The 24,473-nt window shown below is 39.9% G+C and overlaps 1 protein-coding gene across 1 annotated transcript in view; it reads left to right on the forward strand.

Annotated features, from left to right (window-relative positions):
* The window catches only part of PGM5 (phosphoglucomutase 5), an 88,649-nt gene that overhangs the window by 19,085 nt on the left and 45,091 nt on the right, over positions 1 to 24,473 (forward strand). Inside the window, exons 2-6 of the mRNA XM_060237428.1 lie at positions 3,598 to 3,760; positions 4,945 to 5,091; positions 7,777 to 7,902; positions 9,413 to 9,603; positions 11,978 to 12,132. Of these exons, the coding sequence (XP_060093411.1) occupies positions 3,598 to 3,760; positions 4,945 to 5,091; positions 7,777 to 7,902; positions 9,413 to 9,603; positions 11,978 to 12,132 (782 nt within the window). The remainder of the gene's footprint in view (positions 1 to 3,597; positions 3,761 to 4,944; positions 5,092 to 7,776; positions 7,903 to 9,412; positions 9,604 to 11,977; positions 12,133 to 24,473) is intronic.

The raw sequence follows: 24,473 nt of genomic DNA on the forward strand, positions 1-24,473 counted from the left end.
TTTTTTGAATGCGTTGAGATCTTCTAAAGTAGCTTTAATAACGTCAATCTGAGCTGAATTGGGGGCATATATTGATGCTGGTGTAATTGGGGGACCATTTAGCTCACCTTAATAAATAGATACCGTCCAGAGGAATCTGCTCTTGTTTGCTGGCAATGAAACGGGGTATTCTTCGAGATTAGTATCACAACACCTCTTGACTTAGACGTGCCTTTGACTTGGAATGTTTGAGTGAACCGTGAGCATATCAGAAATTGTGTTATTTTGGTTTTTTGGTGGGTTTCCTGTAAAAAGAAGAAGAAGAAGAAGAATTGCAGATTTATATCCCACCCTTCTCCCTGAATCAGAGACTCAGAGCGGCTTACAATCTCCTATGTCTTCTCCCCTCACAACAGACACCCTGTGAGGTGGATGGGGCTGGAGAGGGCTCTCACAGCAGCTGCCCTTTCAAGGACAACCTCTGCCAGAGCTATGGCTGACCCAAGGCCATTCCAGCAGGTGCAAGTGGAGGAGTGGGGAATCAAACCTGGTTCTCCCAGATAAGAGTCCGCACACTTAACCACTATACCAAACTGGCTCAAAATACAATGTTAGCCTGTTCTTTATAAAGCAAGTTATTGATATGTCTACGATTGATTTGGTTATTAAGACCTTTACAGTTCCAAGTAATAATTTTATAGTGCTGAGACATTTGTAAGAAATTCCTCAAACCAGAACTTTAGACAAGAGTAAACAAATAAAACCACAGCTAGACTAAAGCAAACTAAATAAAAACTTATACTTTTAAACCAATAAGTAAAAGAAAAATAGTAGAAGTTGAGAACAAACTTCTAACACTGAAGCACCAAAAGGAGCTGAGGTTCCAGCCACTTACCACCTTCCTACTTATAGGGAGTCACCAAAATACTCTCCCAAACCTGAAACCTTCCTACAAACAAGGGAGGCCTTTCACACCTTAAGAAAAACAAATCACTCAAAAACCTCTCTTTTTCCTTCCCTCTCTGGAATTCTAAACAGACTGCCATATACAGAGTTTTGTTTGGTAGATCTTTCAGTCATCTGACTACAGGAAAAATTTCAATATAGCAAGTCATGGGATCAATAAAGAGATTATTATTGATTATTAACCTTAAATTCATAGACCTTTTAACATTTTAGTTTCACATAAACAACAGTATTTTGGCTACTTAATGAGTATTTCTTTTTTTTTTCTTTTAAACTACCCCCCCCCCTCTTCACCTTCTATAAAAATAGAAAAAAAACTCTGAACTATAAAATAACCTTAATTACTTAGGAACAGTCATTGTCTGAATTCATCTATAATATATATCTAAAATACTAAGCTAATTTTAAAATAACGTTATAATCAAAAGTTCATTAACTGAATATGTAAACCTTATTATTAATAACAATCTTACAAGAACCAGATATAACCATATTAATTTAAAACTTTTGCACCCCTAAAGATTTTAGTAAAAAAAATTCCTCCTTCTGTTTTCCCCCAACCCTTCCCCCTTCTAAAAAGCAAACAAATTTCAATGCAAAAGTATTAACAATATAGGAGCATTCAACTATTATGTTTCAGATTTCATCAACCAGATATAACCAAAAACAATTCATTCAAAGCCTTTTATCCAAATTTCAATTAACATCTATCTAAAAGTAAATAAAAACTCTATCAAAAATTCATTATTTCATCAGAGTAAATATATTAGTTATATCAGACAAATTTCATAAAAACAGTGTTAATAGAATAACTATATACAACTTGAATTAATTATTCAAAAGTGCATTATAAGAATAAAAACTGTACCTAAAATTCATTAAGAATACATATTAATTACATCAGTAAAACCATACTTAGAATTTATAAAACGGTGTTAATGTTAAAATAATTATATTCAACTTGAGTTAATTAGTACTGCAAATTTCACAAACTAGTAAATATCAAATATCATGTTCCAATTAAGTACTTATTATGAGTGTTTAAACTATAAAGAGTGTTTAAACTATAAAGAACTATAAAGGATTGTAAACACATTATCAGCTTTACAGTTTCTTAGTAGTCACTTCTCTTTACATCCCATCAGTTGCTAGCCTATAAACACTTATAATCATTAGTTCAGGTTGCTTCAGCAGAGTGCGAGTCCATCACTGGGAGGAAGGCACGCAAGTCTTCTTCACGCTGTGACAGTTTTATATTGAGATTGTCCAGAAGCAGTTTCCCCGTTGCAATGTCTGATGCCTTGAACAGCGTGCCTCCTTTGTATACTAATATATCAGAGACAGGACTCCATCTGAACCTTATATTTGCATTGTAGAGCTTAGTGGCAAAAAAATTCAGTTTTTTTCTTTTCTCTAGCGCCTCAGCCAGCAAATCCAGTAGTACTGTTACTTTCTGTGCATCAAACATAAAAGAACCTTGCTGCCTAGCCTCCTGCAGGATCTTCTCTCTTGTCTTTGGATATATAAATTGGGCTAATATATCTCATGGCCTTCCATTTCGTGCCATTGCCAACAGCCCTAAATTCATTGCCTTAGCAATGGCAGGAGCCGCACCGCCTTTCTGTGCAAACACTCTGGCGAGCCATTTTGATAAAAATGTAGCTGTGTCCATATTCTCCTCCGCGCCTTCCTTAATTCCTCTACATTTCAAATTTAGAGCCCTCCAGTGATTTTCCAGGGATATTACTCTAGTATTAAGCAGAGATTCTTTGGCCTTCAGTTGTTTTAGCTCAGCTTGTAGGCATAATGAAATTTCGGCTGTATGTTCTGCCATTTTAGCTGTTATCTCCAAATCACTAGTGACTTCATCCACTTGCTTATTGACCAGTGCTAATAAAACCTCTACAGATACTTTAAAATAGACATGTATATCTTCCCTCAGTAAATTTAAATCTCTCCTGCAGATTGGGGCATCATCAGCATCAAGTTGCGAGTTATCTGTAGAGTTTTGCCTGGACGCCATTTTAGGGTCCATAGAAGGAGAACGACTGGGTTGTGCAGGGGAAGAACTCGAAGAAAAAAAAGTCTCTTATCGATGGTGAGGTCTCTATAGAGGCTTTTGCTTTAGTTTTAGCTCTGGTTTTTGCTTTGGCTTTTGTTTTAAAGGATTTTCCCATCCGGGTTCAGTTTCGGAGTTTGCGACGTGGCCGATGCACCCAGATTTAAGAGGAAAGGATCAGGAGCTTCACTGAAATGCATCCACCATTACTCAGTGACCACCCCCCACCCCCCATTTTTATCATGCTTTTAATCCATTCACTGTCTCGGTGGCCCTGATCAGGGCAGAAAGTTGGCGTATAATTTCTCTAAATAAAAATGTATTGGCCATGCATGCATACTGTCCCTTTCTACTGATAGGTCTCCTTTCTTTGTTTTGGATGAATGCATTTTAAGCTGTTGTTCTCTTTGAGCACATCTTCTTTATATTCTATGTTATAGCTTTGACAACTAGTTGGTCTTATGTTTTAAGCCATATAGTTATGTTGGGAATCAAGCTGTCTTTTCATAAAATTTCCCAGTTTAATTGTTTATTAAGGTCACTAAATCACAATAATCAAGTATAATCTTACTACCTTTGTCTGATTTGTGTAGATTGGAAGATTGGTTATTGGTCAGAATGGCATCTTGTCTACTCCTGCAGTGTCATGCATTATCCGAAAGATCAAAGCAGCTGGTGGGATTATTCTGACAGCTAGTCACAGTCCTGGAGGACCTGGAGGAGAATTTGGAGTTAAGTTTAACATTGCCAATGGAGGTAAGTGTTTTTATGACTTACTATATAATTGCAAACTTTGATTTTGCAACCCCTCCCCCCAAAATCATTGCAAACCCCCCCACACACAAGTTGGAGGGGGGGGAAGCAATTAGACTAAAATCGCCTACTTTCTATGACTTCAAAAAGACATCTTTGCATATTTTTAGGCATTTTAAGATAGACACCCCCCCCGCCCCCAAGCTTCCTTTTGTTGGGTTGTTTCCCAGAGAAATCAACAGGTGCTCTTTGTTCCAAAGACCTGGGATGTTGCCAGCTGCTTTTAAAAAAATGCTGCCAGATATAAAATGTTAATGTAGTGTCTCTTGTATATCCTGTGAAACTTACTATTACAAGCCCCATTTGCTTCCTACATAGAGGTCTTTTAGCAGTTTTGATACACAGAGTGTGATGGAAGTCTTGCAGGAAATGGGCAGGAAGTAGCTGTAGGCAGTAATATTGCATAAAAATTAGTAGTACCAAGTTTTGATGTACAGCTTCCTTCTCATCAAAATGCGCATCTAGCTAGTTCAGCAGAGCTTAGAAGTGCATATGCATCAGTAACAGTGCAATCCTAAGGAATGTTACAGTCTTCTAAACCCATTGAAATAAATGGGCTTAGAATGGTGAAACTCTTTTTAGCATTGCTCTGCTAGTCAACTGAGAGATGTGTATAGTTCCCTTGCTGTAGTGGGACATTTGTTAAGATCCACAGAACTGAGTTATGTCTGCTTCTACCTATATGACTGTTATATATTCTAAATATATATGGTGACTTTTAAATCCATCTCTCTTCTATCCCATTTTCAATGCATTGAAAGAATTCAGTTTCAGCTTCTCTCTTCTTCAAGCAGAGAATTCAGCCCCATACTCAAGGGAGAAAAACTATTGTTCTGTGTGATATCTCTCCCACCTCCAATGGGTTTAATTTGTCTTTTCAGATTGTTTGAAGCCAGAATTGCCACAGTGGAGTTTATAGCAATTTTACTGGGAGGCACAGTGGGGGACATAAAACGGGACTTCTGAGGTTGATTTTGAATGTGTTGCTGATTGTGTTTTATAGCACTTTTAAAGTCTGTTACTTCCTTTTATAGGGATTTTCCAGATGTTTGTTGCCAGCAGTTTTTCTGCATTTAGGATACTTTGATTACTAAGGATAGATTATTTACTGAATATTTATCTTTCAGGACCAGCTCCAGATGTTGTTTCTGATAAAATCTATCAGATCAGCAAAACCCTAGAAGAATATGCCATTTGTCCTGATTTGAGAATTGACTTATCTCGGCTAGGAAGACAAGAATTTGATCTGGAGAATAAATTCAAGCCTTTCCGAGGTACTGTAATCTTTTGCAGTGTTTGAGTCTCCTTTTGAGTTACTATAAAGTAATTAGCTTGCTTTTGTGTACTTTTCCAAATGGTGGTGGAAAGCGCCATCAAGTTGCAGCTGACTCATGATGCCCCCTAGGGTTTTCAAGGCAAAGACAATCAGAGGTGGTTTGCCATTGCGTTCATCTGCAGGGGCAGCCAAAGGGCGAATGGCGCCCTAGGCAAACTTCCGCCCCCCCCTTCACAGCGCCCCCATCTGTGTGGCTGCTGCACCCCACCTCCCCCCCCCCGGCTTCCCCTCCCCCGCAACTGTGCCTCCTCCTCTCTCCCTTCCGTCCCTGGTCAATTTCAGTGCCAGGGAACCGGCGCTCAACAGCCGCGCTCCCCGGCAGGCCATCTAAAGCTGCCCCTCCCCCACCAAACACCTGATAAAGACTCAAACACTCACTCAAAGCCAGCACTGCGGGGGTTGGCTGGCTGGCTGGCCGCAGCAGGAAGAAAAGAGTGCATGCTGCCACCGCCTCCCACTTCCTGGATGGGAAGGAAGTGGGAGGAGGGAGCGGCGGCGTGTGCTCTTTCCTTTCTGCTGCGGCCGGCCAGCTGGCCGGCCCCACAGTGCTGACTTTGAGTGAGTGTTTGAGTCTTTATCTGGTATTTGGTGTGTGTGGGGGGGAGGCAGCTTTAGATGGCCTGCTGGGGAGTGCTTGAGCGCTGGTTCCCCTGCATTGAAATTGACCAGGAAGGGAAGGGAGGGAGGAAGCAAACTAGGCATTTGCCAAGGGATGGGGGTTGCCCAATTTGGCACCCCCTACCTCCCGTCACCCTAGGCAACCGCCTAGTTTGCCAAGTGGCAGGGCTGACCCTGTGCATCTGTGTAGCAATCCTGGACTTCCTTGGTGGTCTCCCTTACAAGTACTAACCCTCCTTAGCTTCTGAGATCTGTCTCATCCAAGGCACTAACCTGGCCCATCCATGGCACTTTTACAAATAGGCAGTACTAACAGAATCATAGGGTTGAAAAGAATCCTCAGGGACATCTAATCCAACCCCCTGCTCAATGAAGAAATTCACAAATACTTCTGCCGACAGTCCCATTTACCCCTGCTCCATGCCCAGAAGATGGCAAAAAAAAAAAAATCCCTCTAGGATTCCTGGCCAAATTGGCCTGGCAATCCATGGCAATCAGCATTTCCCTGGGTTTATAAGAAAGGACCACAAGAACTAAGCACTGATACAACTCTTTCTGCCCTCTCTCTCATGATCTGCCTAAGTTAATCAGCATTGCTGTCAGACAACCATCTAGCCTCTGTTTGAAACCCTCCAAAGAAGGAGAGCCCACCACCTCCCGAGGAAGCCTGTTCCATTGAGGAACTGCTCTGTCAGGAAGTTCTAATGTTTAGCCAAAAACTATATTGATTTAATTTCAATCCTTTGGTTTTGGTCCAATCTTCTGAGGCAACAGAAAACAACTCTGCACCATCTTCTATTTGACAGCCCTTCAAGTACTTGAAAATGGTTATCATATCACCTCTCAGTTGTCTCCTCTTCAGGCTAAACATACCCAGCTCCTTCAGCCTTTCCTCATAGGACTATTTGGTCTCCAGACCCCTCACCATCTTCATTGCCCTCCTCTGGACATGTTCCATCTTGTCTATATCCTTCTTAAATTGTGGTGCCCAAAACTGAACACAATACTCTAAGTGAGGTCTAACCACAACATATTAAAGCAATACTTTGCTTGATCTGGACATTATTGATCAATTTATGTTTATACAGCTTAGAATCACATTTGCCTTTTTAGCTACAGCATCACACTGTTGACTCACATTCAGTGTATGATCCACTAAGACCCTAGATCTGTTTCAAACATACTACTGCCAAAACAAGTCCTATTATTATGCATTAGATTTTCCTTATCTAAATGCAGAACTTCACATTTATCCCCATTAAAATTAATTTGATTTGTTTTAGCCCAGTTTTCAAGCCTGTCAAGATCATCCTGTATCCTGACTCTATCTTCTACTGTATCTGCTACCCTCTCAATTTAGTATCATCTGCAAATTTAATAAGCATTCCCTCTATTCGTTAAGCGAAGTAACTTATAAAGATGTTGAACAAAATAGGTCCCAGGACAGATGTCTGAGGCACTCCACTTGTCACTCCTTTCTAAGAGGACAAAGAACCAATTAACAAACACTCTTTGGGTACAATTTGTCAACCAGTTAATAGCTTGATACATACTTATTTGGTGCTAGTAATGATATTCGTGTAATGTATATTTTGGCAGAAACACAAGTCTTTCAACCATGGGTGTATAGAGGGGGGGAATTTGGCAACTAGTGTAGCCTGATGTATCCAGTTTGTTGACTGGAGATAATGTCCAGCATTGTAGGGAATATAACTCCATACTCAGTTTGTCCCTCTGTTATTAAGTAAACTTCTCCGAAATTTTGCTTATCCTTAATTTCTGAAACATCATTTTTGCTTTCTGGGATTTCTGGGAACTTGGCAGTAGAGACAGCTTATGATAACTTATAAAAATGCACTTGATTGCTCATATTTGCCTCAGGCATGAGCCAGTATGACAGTATTGGGTCCCAAGTATGTAATGTTTTGTGCAATAGATTTTCAGCTATTCAGAGATAAAAGGCATTGATTAACCAGACATTATTTCTTTGACCTTATTTATTCAGTTGAGATAATAGATTCTGTGGAAGTGTACCTCAACCTGCTGCGGACAGTGTTTGACTTCAGTGCAATTAGAAGCTTGCTAACAGAGTCAGACCAACTTAAGATAAGGATTGATGCTATGAATGGAGGTAAGGAGACTGTGTTATGAAGGGGGATAAAAACACTAATATAATATAAAAGAAAATATAGGAACAATGGCTACATGGTCAGTACACTACATTATATTTAGCATCTCTTTGAAGCATTTCACACACATTGTTTAAATAGGTCTTACATAAGCCATCTAAGGTAGGTCAACAGTATTATCTGCATATTTCGCATAGGGTGAGGGGTTGAGTCAAAGCCCTCCTAATGCCAGAAAACTATTCAAGTTACTTTCTGAACCCGGTTTAAAGTGCTGGTCATACCTTTAAAGCCCTATATGGCCTGGGACCTGTCTACCACCAGGACTGCCCTTCCCCACACGAGCCCCAGAGAACACTACGATCAAGTTCATTAAATCTGTTAAAGATCCCCAGGCTAAAGGATGCCTATCCGACTACTACAAGGGCAAAAACCTTTTCCGTGGCTGCACCAGCCCTCTGGAATGCCTTCCCTGAAGAGACCAGGGCCCTGTGGGATTCACCACAATTCCGCAGGGCCTGCAAGACATATCTGTTCGGGCAGGCTTTCAACAACTAATTGGAGGTGCTCTTAACATCTACGGGGGTGCGTAGTATCCACCATCCCACAGTATTAACATAAATGATTCTGAACAAAGATAACGCTATCTGAAATTGTATTTGAAATTGTATTTAAAATTGTTTTAATAATGTTTTATTTTAATAATTTAAATTGTTATCAAATTGTTGACTGTTGTTAGCCACCCTGAGCCTGATAGGGGAGGGCGGGATATAAATAAATAAATAAATAAATATCTAATGAGGGATAACTTTTCTGGTTGGCAGTAGAAAGGTTGCATTGATCTGACAATGATGAAAAGCTGTCCTCAAAATGTGCAGAGTGGTTATTCTTTGAATATAACCTTCAAGAGCAGCGATGCCACAAGGGGCAGCAATAATATTTATAGGACTGAAATGTCCAAAAGTACAGGCAATTTTAAAATAAGAGGTGTGTCTTCAAAATAAGGCCAGTCTGGCAATCATTAGAAAATGTCTGTAGTCTGTTTTCAGTGAGGATACAAATGTTTGAATTCATTTTTGTTAAAAAGGCACTTCAGAGTGCAATACACACATTCTAGAAGTGCCTGCTGTCGGAATCTTTCCATGTACAGGCGCTTCTAAACATGCAGTGCTGCATATTAAGCAAAGATTATACCATTTGCCTCTCTGCACATGTGGTATGTTTTTTTCTTTATATTAGACTGGAACATATGGTTTTGGTGAAAGAACTGATGTTGAATAAGACTAAGACTCAATTTAGTGAAACAATGTAGGCATATTCATGGATTCCTCTTGTACTAGCGTTTTAAAATAGAGAAAAAGGCTCTTACCTCATTCAATAGATGTTTGTGTTCTGGACTTTCCCTGGCCATTAATGGTAGTCATAAAATGCTCATTATTACATAATAATTATACAGATATAAAGATATAAAGTATGTGCACTGTTTTGAAACTGGAAGGTAAATTTCTTTTGCAGTGATGGGTCCCTATGTCCGAAAAATCCTGTGTGAAGAATTAGGAGCTCCTGCTAATTCTGCAGTAGACTGTGTTCCTCTGGAGGATTTTGGAGGCCAGTATCCTGACCCAAACCTGACATATGCAACTTCTTTACTGGAGGCAATGAAAGGAGGAGAGTATAGATTTGGAGCTGCTTTTGATGCAGATGGAGTAAGTATTTGGGAATGGGTAGATCTGGTGGTTAAAGCTAACATCTGTTGCCCTGACCTGGATAGCCCAGGCAAACTCGATTTGGAAGCTGTGGGGTCAGCTCTGGCAAGTGCTTGGATGGAAGACCTCCTTGAAATACCGGAGGTGGGAGGTGGAGGCAGGCTTTATTCAGCCACTCTTCTGAATATCCTCCAGGCCCCAGTAGGGGTTAGTCACCAGAAGTTGCCATGACTTCCAGGTGTACACGTGTGCATACACACACACAAAATACAAAGATACCAAAAGGGGGGGGGGAAGTAACTTTGTTGGTTCAACTATGATATTCTGACAGAGGCTTTTAAAATAATGCCCAGCTTTCATTTATGTTCAGAAGAAAAGTATTGTCAAGCTATCATTTGTGACCTTGAAAAATCTATATTTTGTAGATTTGCTGGAAAAGCTCCATTTTTCAAATATTACTCAATATTGGATTTGCTGTTATTTATCTTATTTGCTGTTTCATTGGTTTAGAAGGCCAATTTCAAGCTTTTGAAACTTTAAGTAAAAACAACAAACCAGCTCAGTATTAGGTAAATGAGTCTTGTCTTATGTAGAATAATATTTTCCAGATATCACTTCACTGTGCAGTGACTGATTAAAGCAGTGTGTATGTAGAATCCCACATGTAATTTGCCATGTGTGATGGATACACATGCATCTGTTTTGTCATTATCAAACTGGAGTTTTGGAGAAGGGAGTAACAAGCTGTATAACAGGAGCAATGGTACAAACATTTTAGGAAAAAACAGTTCCCTGGAAGCTTCATCTTCTTTCATTCTTCATAGGCAAGTTTTGAAGAGTTTTTCAGCTATGAGTGCTAAATAATTTCTTTAATGGAATAAATAAATAAATAAATAAATATTAGGAGCTTACATAGATATAATTTCAAAGGGTAGCCATGATGGTATGCAGTAAAAGAGCTAGTACAAAATTTTTGTCCAGTAGCACAAGATTTTTGGAGTATAAGCTTTTGAGCTTTAGTTCCTGAAAGTTTATGTCCAAAACACTTGCTGGTCTCTAAGGTGCCACTGGACTCAGATCTAGCTTTTTTACACAAATATTTATTTATTTATATCCTGCCCTCCCCACAAATGGGCTCAGGATGGGTTTCAGTAGTTAAAATTGAACATAATAATAGAGACAGATCATATGAGGTTAAAAAAAATTAAAACCATCATCACAGAAACAAAGTCCACCTACAAGCACAGGGCATACATATGGTGACTAAAGCAAGGACCCAGTTAACAGACGCCATAGCAGTCTTTTTAAGGAGGGCAATTCATCCAGGCAGTATGGGCAGGGGAGACTGAGATCTTCAGGTGTCTGCTGCCTCAATCAAAGGCCAGATGGAACAGCTTCATTTTACAGGCCCTGCAGATTTGCATCAAAGCTCATAGGGGCCTGATCTCGAATAGGAGCATGTTCCATCAGGCCAAAGCTAAGCAGATATCTTTCAGGTTGAGGACTCCCAGCAGGTATGGCTCAGTCAAGCACAAAGCTCTGTGGTACACAGAGGGGCAGAGGCGGTCCTGCAGATGTGTTGGTCACAAAATATCACCAACACTTATAAAACATGTCTTTTTAATTCAGAAAACCAGGTGCTTGTATTGATGTCACTTTTGGGGGGGGGGGGCGGGGAGAGTACATTTTATTCTTTTTGTGGGGAATACATATCTTCTAGGTTGTGCTCCATTGCGGGGAACCCAGTACTGTCATCACAATTCAGTATTCCTAGTTAAAGGAAATTGTCCCCTCTTGAACTAGCTTCTGTACCTTCCGTTTGCAAAACAGTACAACGAGGGAATAATTTTACCTGTCACATCATGACGTATGATTATGCCACCTATCAGGAAGGTTTTCCTCTTTCTGTGCAGGACTCAAAACAGATAGAAAAGGAACATTGGACAGCCTCATGCATAGCTATTAAGTGGGGAAGTAAGGCATTAGGTCTCAGTCTTATTTTGTGAGCTCTGATTAAAGCATATTAATAACAGATCTTCTCTTACATACTTCATCAGTCTTTTTAGACTGGTCTAGAACAGCAGTGAAACTGAGCCCCAGTTAAAAATATCCCTGTCAAGAGAAGGAGAGACAGTTATAATTCCTCATGGCTCTGCGTCAGGTCTAATCAGTGAAAAGATTATTTTACAGGAAATACACATGCATGTATCTTAACGCCTCAAGACAGGCTGGAGCCAAGGAGAAATCATGGTCTGCCTTTGCTGGACTGATGGGAAAAGAATGAGCAACAAGGAAATTATATATTTTTACAGTGGTGTTGTGACTGAACTCCTTAATTCGGTCCCCTAACCCTGTTCTTTCTTTTCTGTACCAGGACCGCTATATGATCTTGGGTCAAAATGGATTTTTTGTGAACCCTTCCGATTCACTGGCCATCATTGCTGCCAATCTCCATTGCATTCCATATTTCTGTCAGATGCCTGTGCGTGGCTTTGGTAGGAGCATGCCTACCAGTACTGCACTGGACAGGTAAAAGGGGCAGAATAGTCATTGGTATAGACAATTGGTATAGACATTGGTATAGACAATAGATCTAGTGATAGATCTTAGGGATACTAGACTGTAGTGTTTAATTTTGTTGATTGACTGTTTTGGAAAAAAAGCCAACCCTAATATCGGTACTCATCAAAGTTACAGGCACATATTCGTGTGACAGAGCAGCAATGTTAGCCACCCTCTCATTCTCTTAATTGTAAGCAGAAGAGATAGTCTACTCCCCTCCAGTCTCTTATCTGAGGCAACTTTGCTGTGAATTCTAAAGATGTCACTCTAGTTAATTCATTGTGCAAACATTTCCTCTCATGGCAATGTTGCTGCCAGTACTCTAGTTCACCAGAAGGGCACTCTCTAAGCACTTCAGCATATTTCAACACATCCAGTGTATATTGTCTAGTCATACAAGCCCAATGTTTTTAATGTGCCAGTTTTAGCAACAGAACTGCAATCTTGGCTACGTTAAATTTTTGTTTTCTACTGCTTTTTAGAGTTCAACGAAAAGTGGTTGCTTAAGGAATCAAGTAAATTCTAATAATAGTTTGTGAAGGAATATGTTTTACTACTAAAGTTTGACCTAGGTGACTTGGAAAGCGGAAGTTACCTGAATTATCATTTGACTGAGAATTATTTCTTCTTTAAGCAAATATATAGGAAGGTCTAAATTGCTTTTAGATGTTAACTTTTCATTGGTGTATGTTTTCTGGGCGTGTAACTAGAGTAACTATTTGTGGTGTTGGAAGAAAGTTTTATGGATACCGTGGACTACCAAAAGGACAAATAAGCAGGTTCTAGACCAAATCAAGCTTGAACTCTTCCTAGAAACTAAAGTGGCTAAACTGAGGCTATTGTGAGAAGATGAGTCACTGGAAAAGACAATAATGTTAGGAACAGTTGAAGGCAGCAGGAAGAGAGGAAAACTCAACATGAGATGGATTGACTCAATATAAGAAGGCATGTCCCTCAGTTTGCAAGGCCTGGAAAAGGCTGCTAATGATTTTGGAAGACTCTAATTCATAGAGTCAGCATAAGTCTGAAGTGACTTGATGGCACCTAACACACACAACTAGAACGGTAGTGAGTGAGCTAGATAAGTGGTTCTAAGACTTTTTGGTATGGGAACAAGTCAAAATTTATTTGGTATGCTGATATTTTTTTAAAAAAAACAGCATTCACAAATCAATAAAATTGCAGAAACCTTCACAGGATTATTGACTCACTTTTGAATTGGGACCCACAGTTTTTGAAACTCTGAGTGGGACATGTCTTCACCCAAAGAATAATTAACATGTGCAATTCATTGCTACAAGAACTGATGGTGGCCTCAAGCATAGACAACTTCAAGAGGGGATTGGATAAACATATGGAGCAGAGGGCCATCAGTGGCTATTAGCCACAAGGTACAGATGGAACATTATGTCTGGGGCATTGATGCTCGGTATTCTTGGAGTTTGGAGGGGCAACCGTGAGAGGGCTTCTGGCGTTCTGGCCCCACTGTTGGACCTCCTGATGGCACCTGGGTTTTGGCCACTGTAAGTGTTGGGCTGGATGGGCCATTGGCCTGATCCAACATGATTTTCTTATGTTCTCTTATGAGTAAAGTGAGCCTGAATCCTTTCTACTGCCTTTGATGTTGTACTTGGGGTGATTAGGTTCCTCATCTAAAGTTTATTTAGATACCCAACTGGAAAAGTGAAGTATACTTCTGGTGGCCTGACTGTAGTCTTATTATCACAGCTTATAATGATGAATACATTACTTCACACCATCAGCTCAACAGTTCATATTTTTTATTTGTACAGAATTTTCTTTTCTTCTTGACGTTATTTTTCAGCCAAGTATATTAATAGCCATATTCTTTGAGCCAAAAACTTTACATAGATAGCAGCTGCAAATGAATAACATTTCAAAGATAAGGGGTAATATTTGGAGGTTGAAGGAGTCAGCACTATTTCATCTTAATGTTAGTTTTAATTCAGAGCAGCCAGAAATTATCTAGAGTACTGATAACTCTACGCTTTTTCAGAGGTAAGTTTTCTCAAACCATGGTAGGATGAATTTTCTGTAAAGACTTGGGTGCCAGGATACAGTTCTAGTGACTTCATGGGTCTTCTTCTCTGGCTGCATGGCCAGTAAAGGAGAAATAGCGTAAGTGCTATTGAACCAAGATGGGGTAACGGAGTAACATCAGGGGTGTGTGGCCTAATATGCAAAGGAGTTCCTGCTACAAAAAAAGCCTATGGCTGCCTGTGACCCTGTGGCTGCCTGTGCAAGGATCTCATACAGTGGTATTTACTATAGTAAATCAGAGACAGAATTGAAAAACTATTTAGGAAAACTTGGGAAAACACCAAGCAGTCTCCGTCACCAGCTGAAGTCTCTTTGTTTTGTTTTGTTTTTTGTGAAACAGATGGTTATGTGTGACTGAAAACTGAATAAGATCACCATATCAGAATTGTTAACCCTTGTGTCCTGATAGCAGAGCTCCCAGTTGAGTATGGACTACACCAGGGGTGGCCAAACTATGGTTCGGGAGCCACATGTGGCTCTTTCACACATATTATGCAGCTCCCAGAGGTCAAGGAGGAACTCTCAAGTAAGCGTGCTTAGCATTGGGACTTCAGTCAGCCTCTGAGCATATAAGTAGGTGGCTATTTCCACCGTGTGTGAAGTGAGGAAGGAGTGGAAAATAGGCAGGCTTGCAACCTCTTCTCCTTCTCCACAGAGGTTGCCTAGAGACCTAGACTGGAGAAGGAGAGCACAAAAGCTGAGGGAGCCTCTGAAAGGAGGAATGGAATTAAAGAGGTTCCCCCTTAGTTTCATAGCTCTTGTGACCTTAGTGTCAAGGCAAAGAGAGATGCATAAGGATGCAAATGGTGGTCAGTGATTTATATGATACATGTGTGTTTCCTTCTCCCACTGGTGCCAAAAAATTATTTCCTAACCTTTCCCTGTGCTGGTCTTATGGAGACTATTATTCCCATCTTTTGTTTTTTAAAAAGTCTCCTTCTAGCAGGGTCATGTTGTAAAATGCATACATATGTATTTTATCTTTCTGTGCAAAGGAATTATTAAGAGTTTTAATAAAGACGTGTGTGTAATATTTGTTCATGTCTTGCGGCTCTCAAACATCTGACATTTATTCTATGTGGCTCTTATGTTAAGTAAGTTTGGCTACCCTGGACTACGCAGATATTCACTAAACTAGACTTATAGGAGGAGGGAGGGGAGATGGTATTGTTATAATCTGATCCATAACCAAGAATAGAAAACTGGCTTCTGGACCTGACATGGACACTTAGAATGTTTGATCATGCCTTTCAGCCTAACCAGTACTTGGTCACCTTCCAACACTTCATTAGTGATGCCCTGTGAAACATCCAGGATGTTACGTGGGCTACATCCTGATATTTCCCAAGGAACAGGCATAACAACCATGTTTGAGAAGTCCTATGCTGCTTGTGACAATGTAGGTTATATGCCAGACTGGACAAGTGTTTATTTGGCCATCCCAGGATGGGATTCCTGGACCATCTTGTCAGCAAATGGTCTCTGGATGAACCTATATGAACAGGTAACACACAACTCCCTAACATCAAAGACCTCTATTGTTTCATAGATTTGCCAGCTTCTATGGGAGATTTATTTCCCATTTTTCTCAAATAGTGCCAATCTATGAAAACCAAAAATGTTCTTGTAGACATTTGAGATACAAGTCTTTGACCACTTGAAGGAAGCCCCATGTTTGGGTCTTGAGTCCCTGTGATGTCCAACAGTCTCCTTGGTCTAAATCTAACATTCACTACTAACCTATGTTGGTTCAATGGTTCTTACGCTTCTTTCTTCACTGGCTTTGAATCTCAGGAATTAAATTATTAGCATTAATAGGACTCTGCCTAACATGTAGTATTAAGATTACTATCTTTTCTTGTAGCCTTTGATGCACTGGTTAGAGAATATAATTTTTAACTCTAGTAATAATATAGCGTCAGTGATAGTTTAAAAACTGCTGGTTGTGTCCAAGGTGCTATTTCTTACAGATAGACCTAAACCTGCATTCAGTCTTGAAAAAACCATCTTAAATGCCATAACTACTCCTGAAATCTACAGTGGAGTTTATTTTAAAAATACTCCAGAAAGAAGTAAATACTAAGTATATACTACTAGAAGGAGTTCTAATAATTCTGTGAATTAAAATTGGGTGTAAGAAGAGGCTGTGCATATGATAAATAAGGAAATATTTTCCCACTTTGATCTTTCCCACTCCTGTTTCATGTACATTTTTTCAGTTACAATCTTGATTTGCACAATCTTTCCTTCTGAAAAATATTTCTTAAACAAAAAGGAAAACTCCTATTTGTTATTGTAGATTATTGTGCTTATATCTGTATCTTTAATATCCAGGAGATACTTAAGACAGTGACTCTTGCTGCTGTTTGAAGCAGGAACTATTTACAAGCAAAAGTCTTCTAGGGGAGACAATTTCACTATTCAGGAAAGGATCCTGAGGGGGTGGGGGGTGGGGAGAAAAGGATCCTAGAGAGGAAATTGTCTAAAAAGGAGGATTGTTGCAAGGACCAGTTCAGGCTTTCCTCTTTGAGCAGGATCACTGGCAGAATAGGGTTCAGATGCTTTGCTGGTTGAAATATCAGGATGAGAGATCTACTGATGTAAGCTTGTTAGTGGCAATGTTCCTTGTGTAACATTATATGGAAAGCTACATGCTGAGTGTCTTTTATAATTAGATACTTTGGTCTTCAGCAGCAAAACCTGTAATTAGAACATTCATCAGAACTGAATATTTTTGACACTGTGGATCTTGAACTTGATAGTTTCTACAAGTGTCTAACTCATTACAGCAAATAGTTTTCCTCTTCTGTGTTTGTTGCAGCTATTCATATTTATTGCCAGTGGAGCATCCATACTGAATGAGATGTGTATTTATTTGACTTGTGCATAGTAATGGAAGACATCTTGTGCTATATCTTGCCTTGCTTTTGGGCTCACTTTTTAAAAATACTCATTGAGCATTTCTTGCATGAGATGAAGAAGGACAAAACACCCACCAAATGTTTCTGGAACGTTATTGGGGCCAGTTGGGGCTTTTGCCCAGCAAGGCTATTATCAACCATTGGAGATTTGATTGTAGCACCATAGCATCGAGGTTCTTCACTGTATGACTGAAGATGAGCTGTGGTAGCCATTTTGTGGCTAGCTCCACCCTCTGTGGCAGCTGTTTTGTGACACCCATTTTATGGCTGTAACTACCACACTGTTTCAGAAGTTCAAAGGTGCCTAGAAGCACAAAAAGGCTCTAGCCAATAATTTTTTTGTCAAAATATATATGTAGATGAGGCAAAACTATTAATATATTTTTATCTATACTTAGGGATGAGCACAGACCAGGAAAGCCTGGTTTGGAGTTTGCAAACTGGACAGCCCCAAACTGAACCCCCAAGCAAAGCCTGTCTGAACTGAACTGGATTGGGGTCCCCCTGGTGATAAGTACACATCATTTCTGAGTGTCATCAGGCACTGTTCCCAGCATGGAGGTGATGCAAGTGTGGCAGCCCCCTGACTCATGTATGCCATTTCTGGGTGGTATCAGATGACACACCAGTGTTACCTGGAAGTGACACAAGCATGTCAGGTGACACGTTCCAATCACTTCTGGATGATGCTGAAGCAGAGAAATAACGAGGTCCACACAGACTTACTGGTATGAAGCGAGGTTTACTTTATGGTACCATAAGCAGAACTCAGTCGGGCCCGGGCCCCAAATTGACTGAGATCCATTTCCAAGTGTGCATACTCTTTTCAAGCAAGCAAGCAAGTAGGCTGGCGCAAGCTTATCAGATTTCAAAGATCTCGCCTCACGGAGCTCCTTCTAGTAAATTTCCATAACACGATGCCTCTACACTATCTATTTATAGCAAGTTTTCTGTAGGAGGCTGCTTTCTTATCTAATCTTACAGCTGGAGTTCACATCCGCTGGGCGGTAGTCAGTTTCTAACGGCAGTTTTACAGCAGACCCCTTAGTTGGAAGACAAAGCATATTTTTACTCAATATGACAAATATTATTATTATTGGGGGTATTAATTAATTATTCAGGAGCTGCCCCTTCATTTCCCTCCTTTCAGTCTTCTGAAAACTTATTTAGTCTGAAGGAGACTGACCATCCTCAAACAAATTAATTCTGTATGACCACTCAGGAAGAGCAGCTAGGTGACAATTTGGTTTCGACATTCCCAGGAAAGACTGAAATGACACTACAATGGGGTCACGAAATAGTATATTGACAGAGATGGGTTAAAGATGGATCACGGGAGGAGGAGAGACAGTGATGGGATTATCCATTCACACTGGCACATCCCAGTATTTTTCCATCTAGAGAAGATGTGTGTGTACTCAGAGGCATGCCTTGGCTATGCAGCCCAGCCTTCCAATATGGAGTTTTCGTGGTCACCATCATGGGGCCTTTCTGGGCACAAAGACTAGCTTGAGAGGGCCCCCATGTCTTTTAAGGCTACTCTCTTTATTCAGCAGCGCTCTGGTATCAATTCCCCCCTTTGGCACCACCCAATCATTGGAGGGTGCATGCCACATTTCATGATGCACTGCCAATCAGGCTTCAAATAACCAGGGTTGAGACAAAGTTGGGACAAAGGGGAGGGCTTAGGAATGCCAACTACCAAAAAATAGGCTATACATGCATTAAAAAAATTAAAAAAACAATCCAATCGGGAAAAAGGGGACTATGTGTCTTGGCACTGAAGACTAACTATCACTGAAATTCGGGACGATCTTGAGGAGGTGGTAGAGGAAAGAGGAGGCTAGAGATACATTTCATTTTTTAGATAATCAATCACTTGAACAGGGAAATCCATTCACGGCATTAATTACATATGTCTAATCTAAATTTGTGAACATAAATCTTGGAAGGATCCTAGGGAACTTATTTCTTTATCAATAAAAACATTACTAGCTATGATGCAAGAATACAAGAACTCATCTCAAGTTCTAAAACTCATAAGCAATAATAAGGGACATATGCAAGTGACATGCTATAAACTGGATCAACTCCTGCCTTTATGGCAAACACCTTGTTGTAGCCTGGGTGATTAAGATACACACATTCAGACATACTTGGAAACATTGCTAGTTGCAGGCAGTTCACATTTGGCCACATTATTTACAATAGAAAAACAATTTCCTGACTAATTCCTAGTTCTCCTCCCCCCTTAGTCTAACAAAAGGTCTTCTTTCTTGAGTTCATGGAGGGTTTGTATGCTTTACGCATGGCAGTCTTTTCACAGGGAAATCTGTTTTTATTGCAGCCAAAAGGAATTCTTTTTCTGGAAACACAACTTGGAAGTGGCAGTGGGGCTGCTGTTGTGATCAGCTGGGGCAACCAGCCTTTTGCTAGGCAAAGGAATTTCCCTGAAAATGGGTTTTCTCCACAACTCAGTTTGGATGGGGTTCTGGGGGAGGCCTTCCAACATCAATGAGGCATGGCCAGGCAAATTTCAGGACTTCTGGGTAGATGTGGAAGAGCCTGGGAAACATACTTGGAGAAACAAACAAACAAAACAACAATAGTAGGTGCTTTTCCCCTTTTAAGCTTTCCTTTGCTGTCCACAGATTGCCATAACTTAAGTCCAACCCTGTTGAGATAGGGTTGCACACATTAGCTAAATTACCACACTTGCTTTGGGCTGGAGACTTCCTCCTCCTCACATGGAGTTTCAGTTTGACAAAGTCTCTACCCTTCCAAAGTTAAAGGGCAGATTTCATACACCATACATTATGCAGAACACAAATCCACAATATATACCTATGCATCTCTTCTCATGATTCAGGCTAGTGTACACTCATATAGAAAGCGTGCACCTAGAGGTTCATGAGAGGCTTTTTACTTTGATGCAACAGATAAGAATTTTAAAAAAGAAAACATGAAATTGTGCACAAGATTGGAACTCCAAGAAGAGATTACCAGAGTTGGAATTACCTCTGGATTATGAAAATGGTCACAAAAAAGGGAAGAAAAACTTTTGCTATAGCTTTGGAATATATGAAATTGTCAAAATTAATTAAAACTTCAAAAATAAACAAACCAAAACTGAGGCCCCAATAGAACAATGCCAGCTTTAACATGCATGTATGCGAGGGATCAGACCCAAAATGATTAGAGAACTGGATTTGAGAATTTAAACCATTGGGAATCAGTGGGGTGATCAAGTGCCACTGAACCCCATTTTTCTCTGTGCCAGCTCATCCAAAATTTGTTCTGTGGGTCTCACATAGGTGTGAGAGTGGATTTCAACAAACTTTAACAACAAAATCCTAAAAGCAAATAATAATTAATCCTTAAACAAACATTTTTTAGCAGACATACCAGCAATTCTTAAAACTATATAATGATGAGCATGCTCTAAACTTGACTTGGCGGTCCGGGTTTCCTGCATTTATAATAAAACAATCCTGGAAAGCAAATTCTGGTTAATCCATCTTGACAAACACACAAAACAATTCTTAAATCTACTTATAATAAGCACGCAATATATATGAACAGGAGAAAACCTAGTAAGGAGCTTGCACATCCAAGGAGATGTGTGGGGCAGTGCAAAGATATAATTCAAAACTGATGCATAAAGCAGGGTGCTAAAACATGCACCTTGACGAAGAAGGTTGAAATAATGGAGAGCAAAAACTTAAAACAAGCAAAGGGAAATGTGTTATCCAGTAGCAAGCCTGGCCAGGACTGGAGACTGGATTGAAACACAAAATCAAGCAGAATTGGAGTCCTACCATAGTAAGAACATGAAACATAGAAATGATTTTCTAAACATAACACTCAAAAATGGTCAAGCTCTAACAAGATACTATAGATGGAGGCATAAAATAACATAGATAAGCATGTAGATACCTCTTTCCACAGGTAAGAGATTCACCAAACAGCTAAATGAGAAGATTGATATGCACAGTTCATAGATGGAACATAATTATAAATGACATTAAGACAGCAAATGAAGATATACATTTGAGGAATGCAGAACATTATTAAAGTCCAGATTTCTAATGAAGACCAAGAGTTTTCAGGATTAATGACTAGTGAATTACTAACAACTCTAGAAAAGGTATTTCTATGGGAAACACGACACTTAGAATAACTGGGTCACTGGTAAAACAAAGTATTAGTTTCTCAAGACTTAAGAGAGAAGATGCACCGTGAGAGAATAGTTTTACCCAAGGAAGGGTACAGATGTTCTTCTATAACACATGCTATAACTTAAATGAAAAGAGGTCTTGTAGGAACCAAAATTTGTGAGATAGAATTTTAAAACACTGTTTTTAGAAAATAAAAATTCAGTACCAACAACAAAAGGAATTTTCAGATTTAAATGAATGAAAAATTGGGAAGCAGTTCAAAGTAAGATAGAAAACTGTGTTAGATTTAACACTTGAAGACCACATGCTCCTGGTATGAGATGTACTTAACAAACATCACAAGAGAAATAAAATTTCCAAAAGGTTTCATACTGTATTGCTTTAGCAGAAAAAAGTGTTCCATGTAAACCCAAAACTGCAAATATAAAGTTTTAACCCATTGTCTCAGATTAAAAAAAAAAAAACTTAACAAAAGATCTTCTATTAGGTGCACCGTTTCTTTAAAACAAAGGAGATCACAAGCTGAATATCATAAAAGTATTCCCCTTAAAATGAAAGCTACAAAATCTAAGTACAGGGGAAACTGATAACAGCCACTAGAAAAATATTTTCAGACTCAAAAGGTAAAGCAAAAAAAAAAAAATTATCAGAGGAAAAGCTTCTAATCTAGGAGAACTCTTAGCCTCAGGGCAGTTTACAGGCAGGACCTTTTCTTTAGCAGAAAAGGATTAGCTGTAAGTGGAATTTAGGGATGTCAGCTGCAGGCTGGAGATTTCTGAATATTTAGATTAAATTTGAAGATTACAAGGCGTGCAGTTCATTTTCTTGGCCACTTTCTCTCCCAGAGGCACTGGCCTTAATGTTCTGGGCATTACATTATATTTTTGGGAAATATGGTAGACTCAGTTTCTAACAGCAGTATTACAACAGACCCCTTTGTTTGAAAACAAAGCATGTTTTTACTCAATATGACAAATATTATTATTATTGGGGGTATTAATTAATTATTCAGGGGCTGCCCCTTCAATGCACGTGTGCCAGGGGGGCGGTGTCCATTGCTACTTGGAAGTGGCATGTGTGTGTGTGGGAGGACACTTGAATTGAACTGAATAGAAGCTCGGTGAGTATTTGGGGAAGGCTCCTTCACTGAACCTTGGTCCAGGGTTTGCAAACTGGCCAACTGGTTCAGGTCTGTGCCTCTCCCTATCTGTGATATTAAGGACACTTTCCAAAGATTAAGCCACGCTGAATAACATGGGGTTTACTTCTGAGTAAAACCATTTTAGGATTTTCTCATTTGTGCTCTGTCTCAGTTGATACAGATGCATAACTTGTGACTAAAGAGCTGCTCTGCCTTTTTGTTTTTAAATATAACTGCTGCTGACAAAATGAGGAGTTGTTACAAGATATGGTTTTGAGAATGGCATTATGTGACTGCTGAACCTGAGTTGGTATGGCTGCTGAAAAAGAAGTCAGCATGTGGGAACAGTCTCTGCTGCAGAATGCAAGGGAAGGGGCCTGTCAACACAATCTATTGTTCTGGAACAGATCCATAGTACTTGATGAGTTTGCTGTACAATCTGTGAACATAAATTACATTGTAAATGATGGAATTTATGAGTCATGAGTCCCCACCCTGTTGTTGTCCCTTTCATTGATGGGTTAAAAATATTCTGAGCACATTCTGATTCTCAGCCAAGCACTAAAAAAAAAGTTCCAAATCCATTGGCCTGGATGGATCAAGATAACCTTTAAAAAAACAACTTACATGCTGCACAGCAATATACAGGATTCCTGATGAAAGTGTGGAAAATTCAGGCACCAGAATTATTGTTGATGTACACTGTATGTGCTTGCAGTTTCACACAATAGAATGTAAGAGCTAGAAGCCAAGTGCTTTTGTTATTAGAAAGCTGCTGCCCAATCACAAATCTCTTTCTTTGTCAGAAATGCTTGAATTTTCTAGTTGTCATTATTTTTTTGCCCATAGCAGCATACATTGTGTCTGGCTTTGATCTGAAGAAGTTATATGCATAATGAAGAAGTTAACTGCAGAATGTTTCATAAGCTGCTTACATTGGTTTCAGAGCATATCCAAGGGTTTTGGGAAGAAAATATGAGCATAAACTGGCTTTCTTTGTAGAAAGATACCCTTCCAAATGTTTGCTTTTATAGAATTTTGTGGGAAAATCCACATACTCATACCTTCTGTTACTGGAATTCAGACTGATTGATAAAAGGAGATAAACCTTATTTAGGCTTGCCAATCCCCAGGTCCCAGTGGGGGTTCTTCTGCTTTCCCAGACTCCTTCCCACCCCCAGTCAGCTGGCCGGCAGGGGGAAGCCCCGCCCCCAAAGGACCATGTGCCTTTGCACCTCCGGAGGCTTCAGTCTCCGATTGAAAGGCTTCCTCTTGGAATGGTGTGTCTGTGTTGCTGTGAAGAAGCTGGCAGCAACTCATGAGTAGAGAGGCCAGTCCCCTGCTTCAGAGTCGCCAGAAATGGGGAGGGGAGGGGGGGAAATGTCTGCTGAGCACTTCATTATTCCCTATGTGGAGATCGATTCTCATAGGGTATAATGGGGAATTGATCTGTAGGTTTCGGGGGCTCTGGGGGAGCTGTTTTTTGAGGTAGAGGCACCAAATTTTTAGTATACTATCTAGTGCCTCTCCCCAAAGTACCCCCCAAGTTTCAAAATGATTGGACCAGGGGGTCCAATTCTGTGTGCCCCAAAAGAAGGTGCCCCTATCCTTCATTATTTCCTATGGAAGGAAGACATTTAAAAAGGTGTGCTGTCCCTTTAAATGTTATGGCCAGAACTCTCTTGGAGTTCAATTATGCTTGTCACACCCTTGTTCCTGGCTCCACCCCCAATGTCTCCTGGCTCCACCCCCAAAATCTCCTGGCTACACCCCCAAAGTCCCCAGATATTTCTTGAATTGGATTTGGCAACCCTAACCTTATTTTTCTTCTCTGATCTGTTTGGAGGAAGAAGCAGAAATGTGATATGATTGTATGTATTAGCTAAGACCTGAACTTCAGAAGTACGTTATTGCAAAAGGTGTGGTTCCACAAGTGATTAATTTTTAGATGGACTGTTCCTTGCACATCATTTTAAATTGCTTTTGTAACAAACAATGTTCAAGAAT

Source organism: Heteronotia binoei, chromosome 4 (assembly GCF_032191835.1).
Source record: "Heteronotia binoei isolate CCM8104 ecotype False Entrance Well chromosome 4, APGP_CSIRO_Hbin_v1, whole genome shotgun sequence".
Lineage (NCBI taxonomy): Eukaryota > Metazoa > Chordata > Lepidosauria > Squamata > Gekkonidae > Heteronotia > Heteronotia binoei.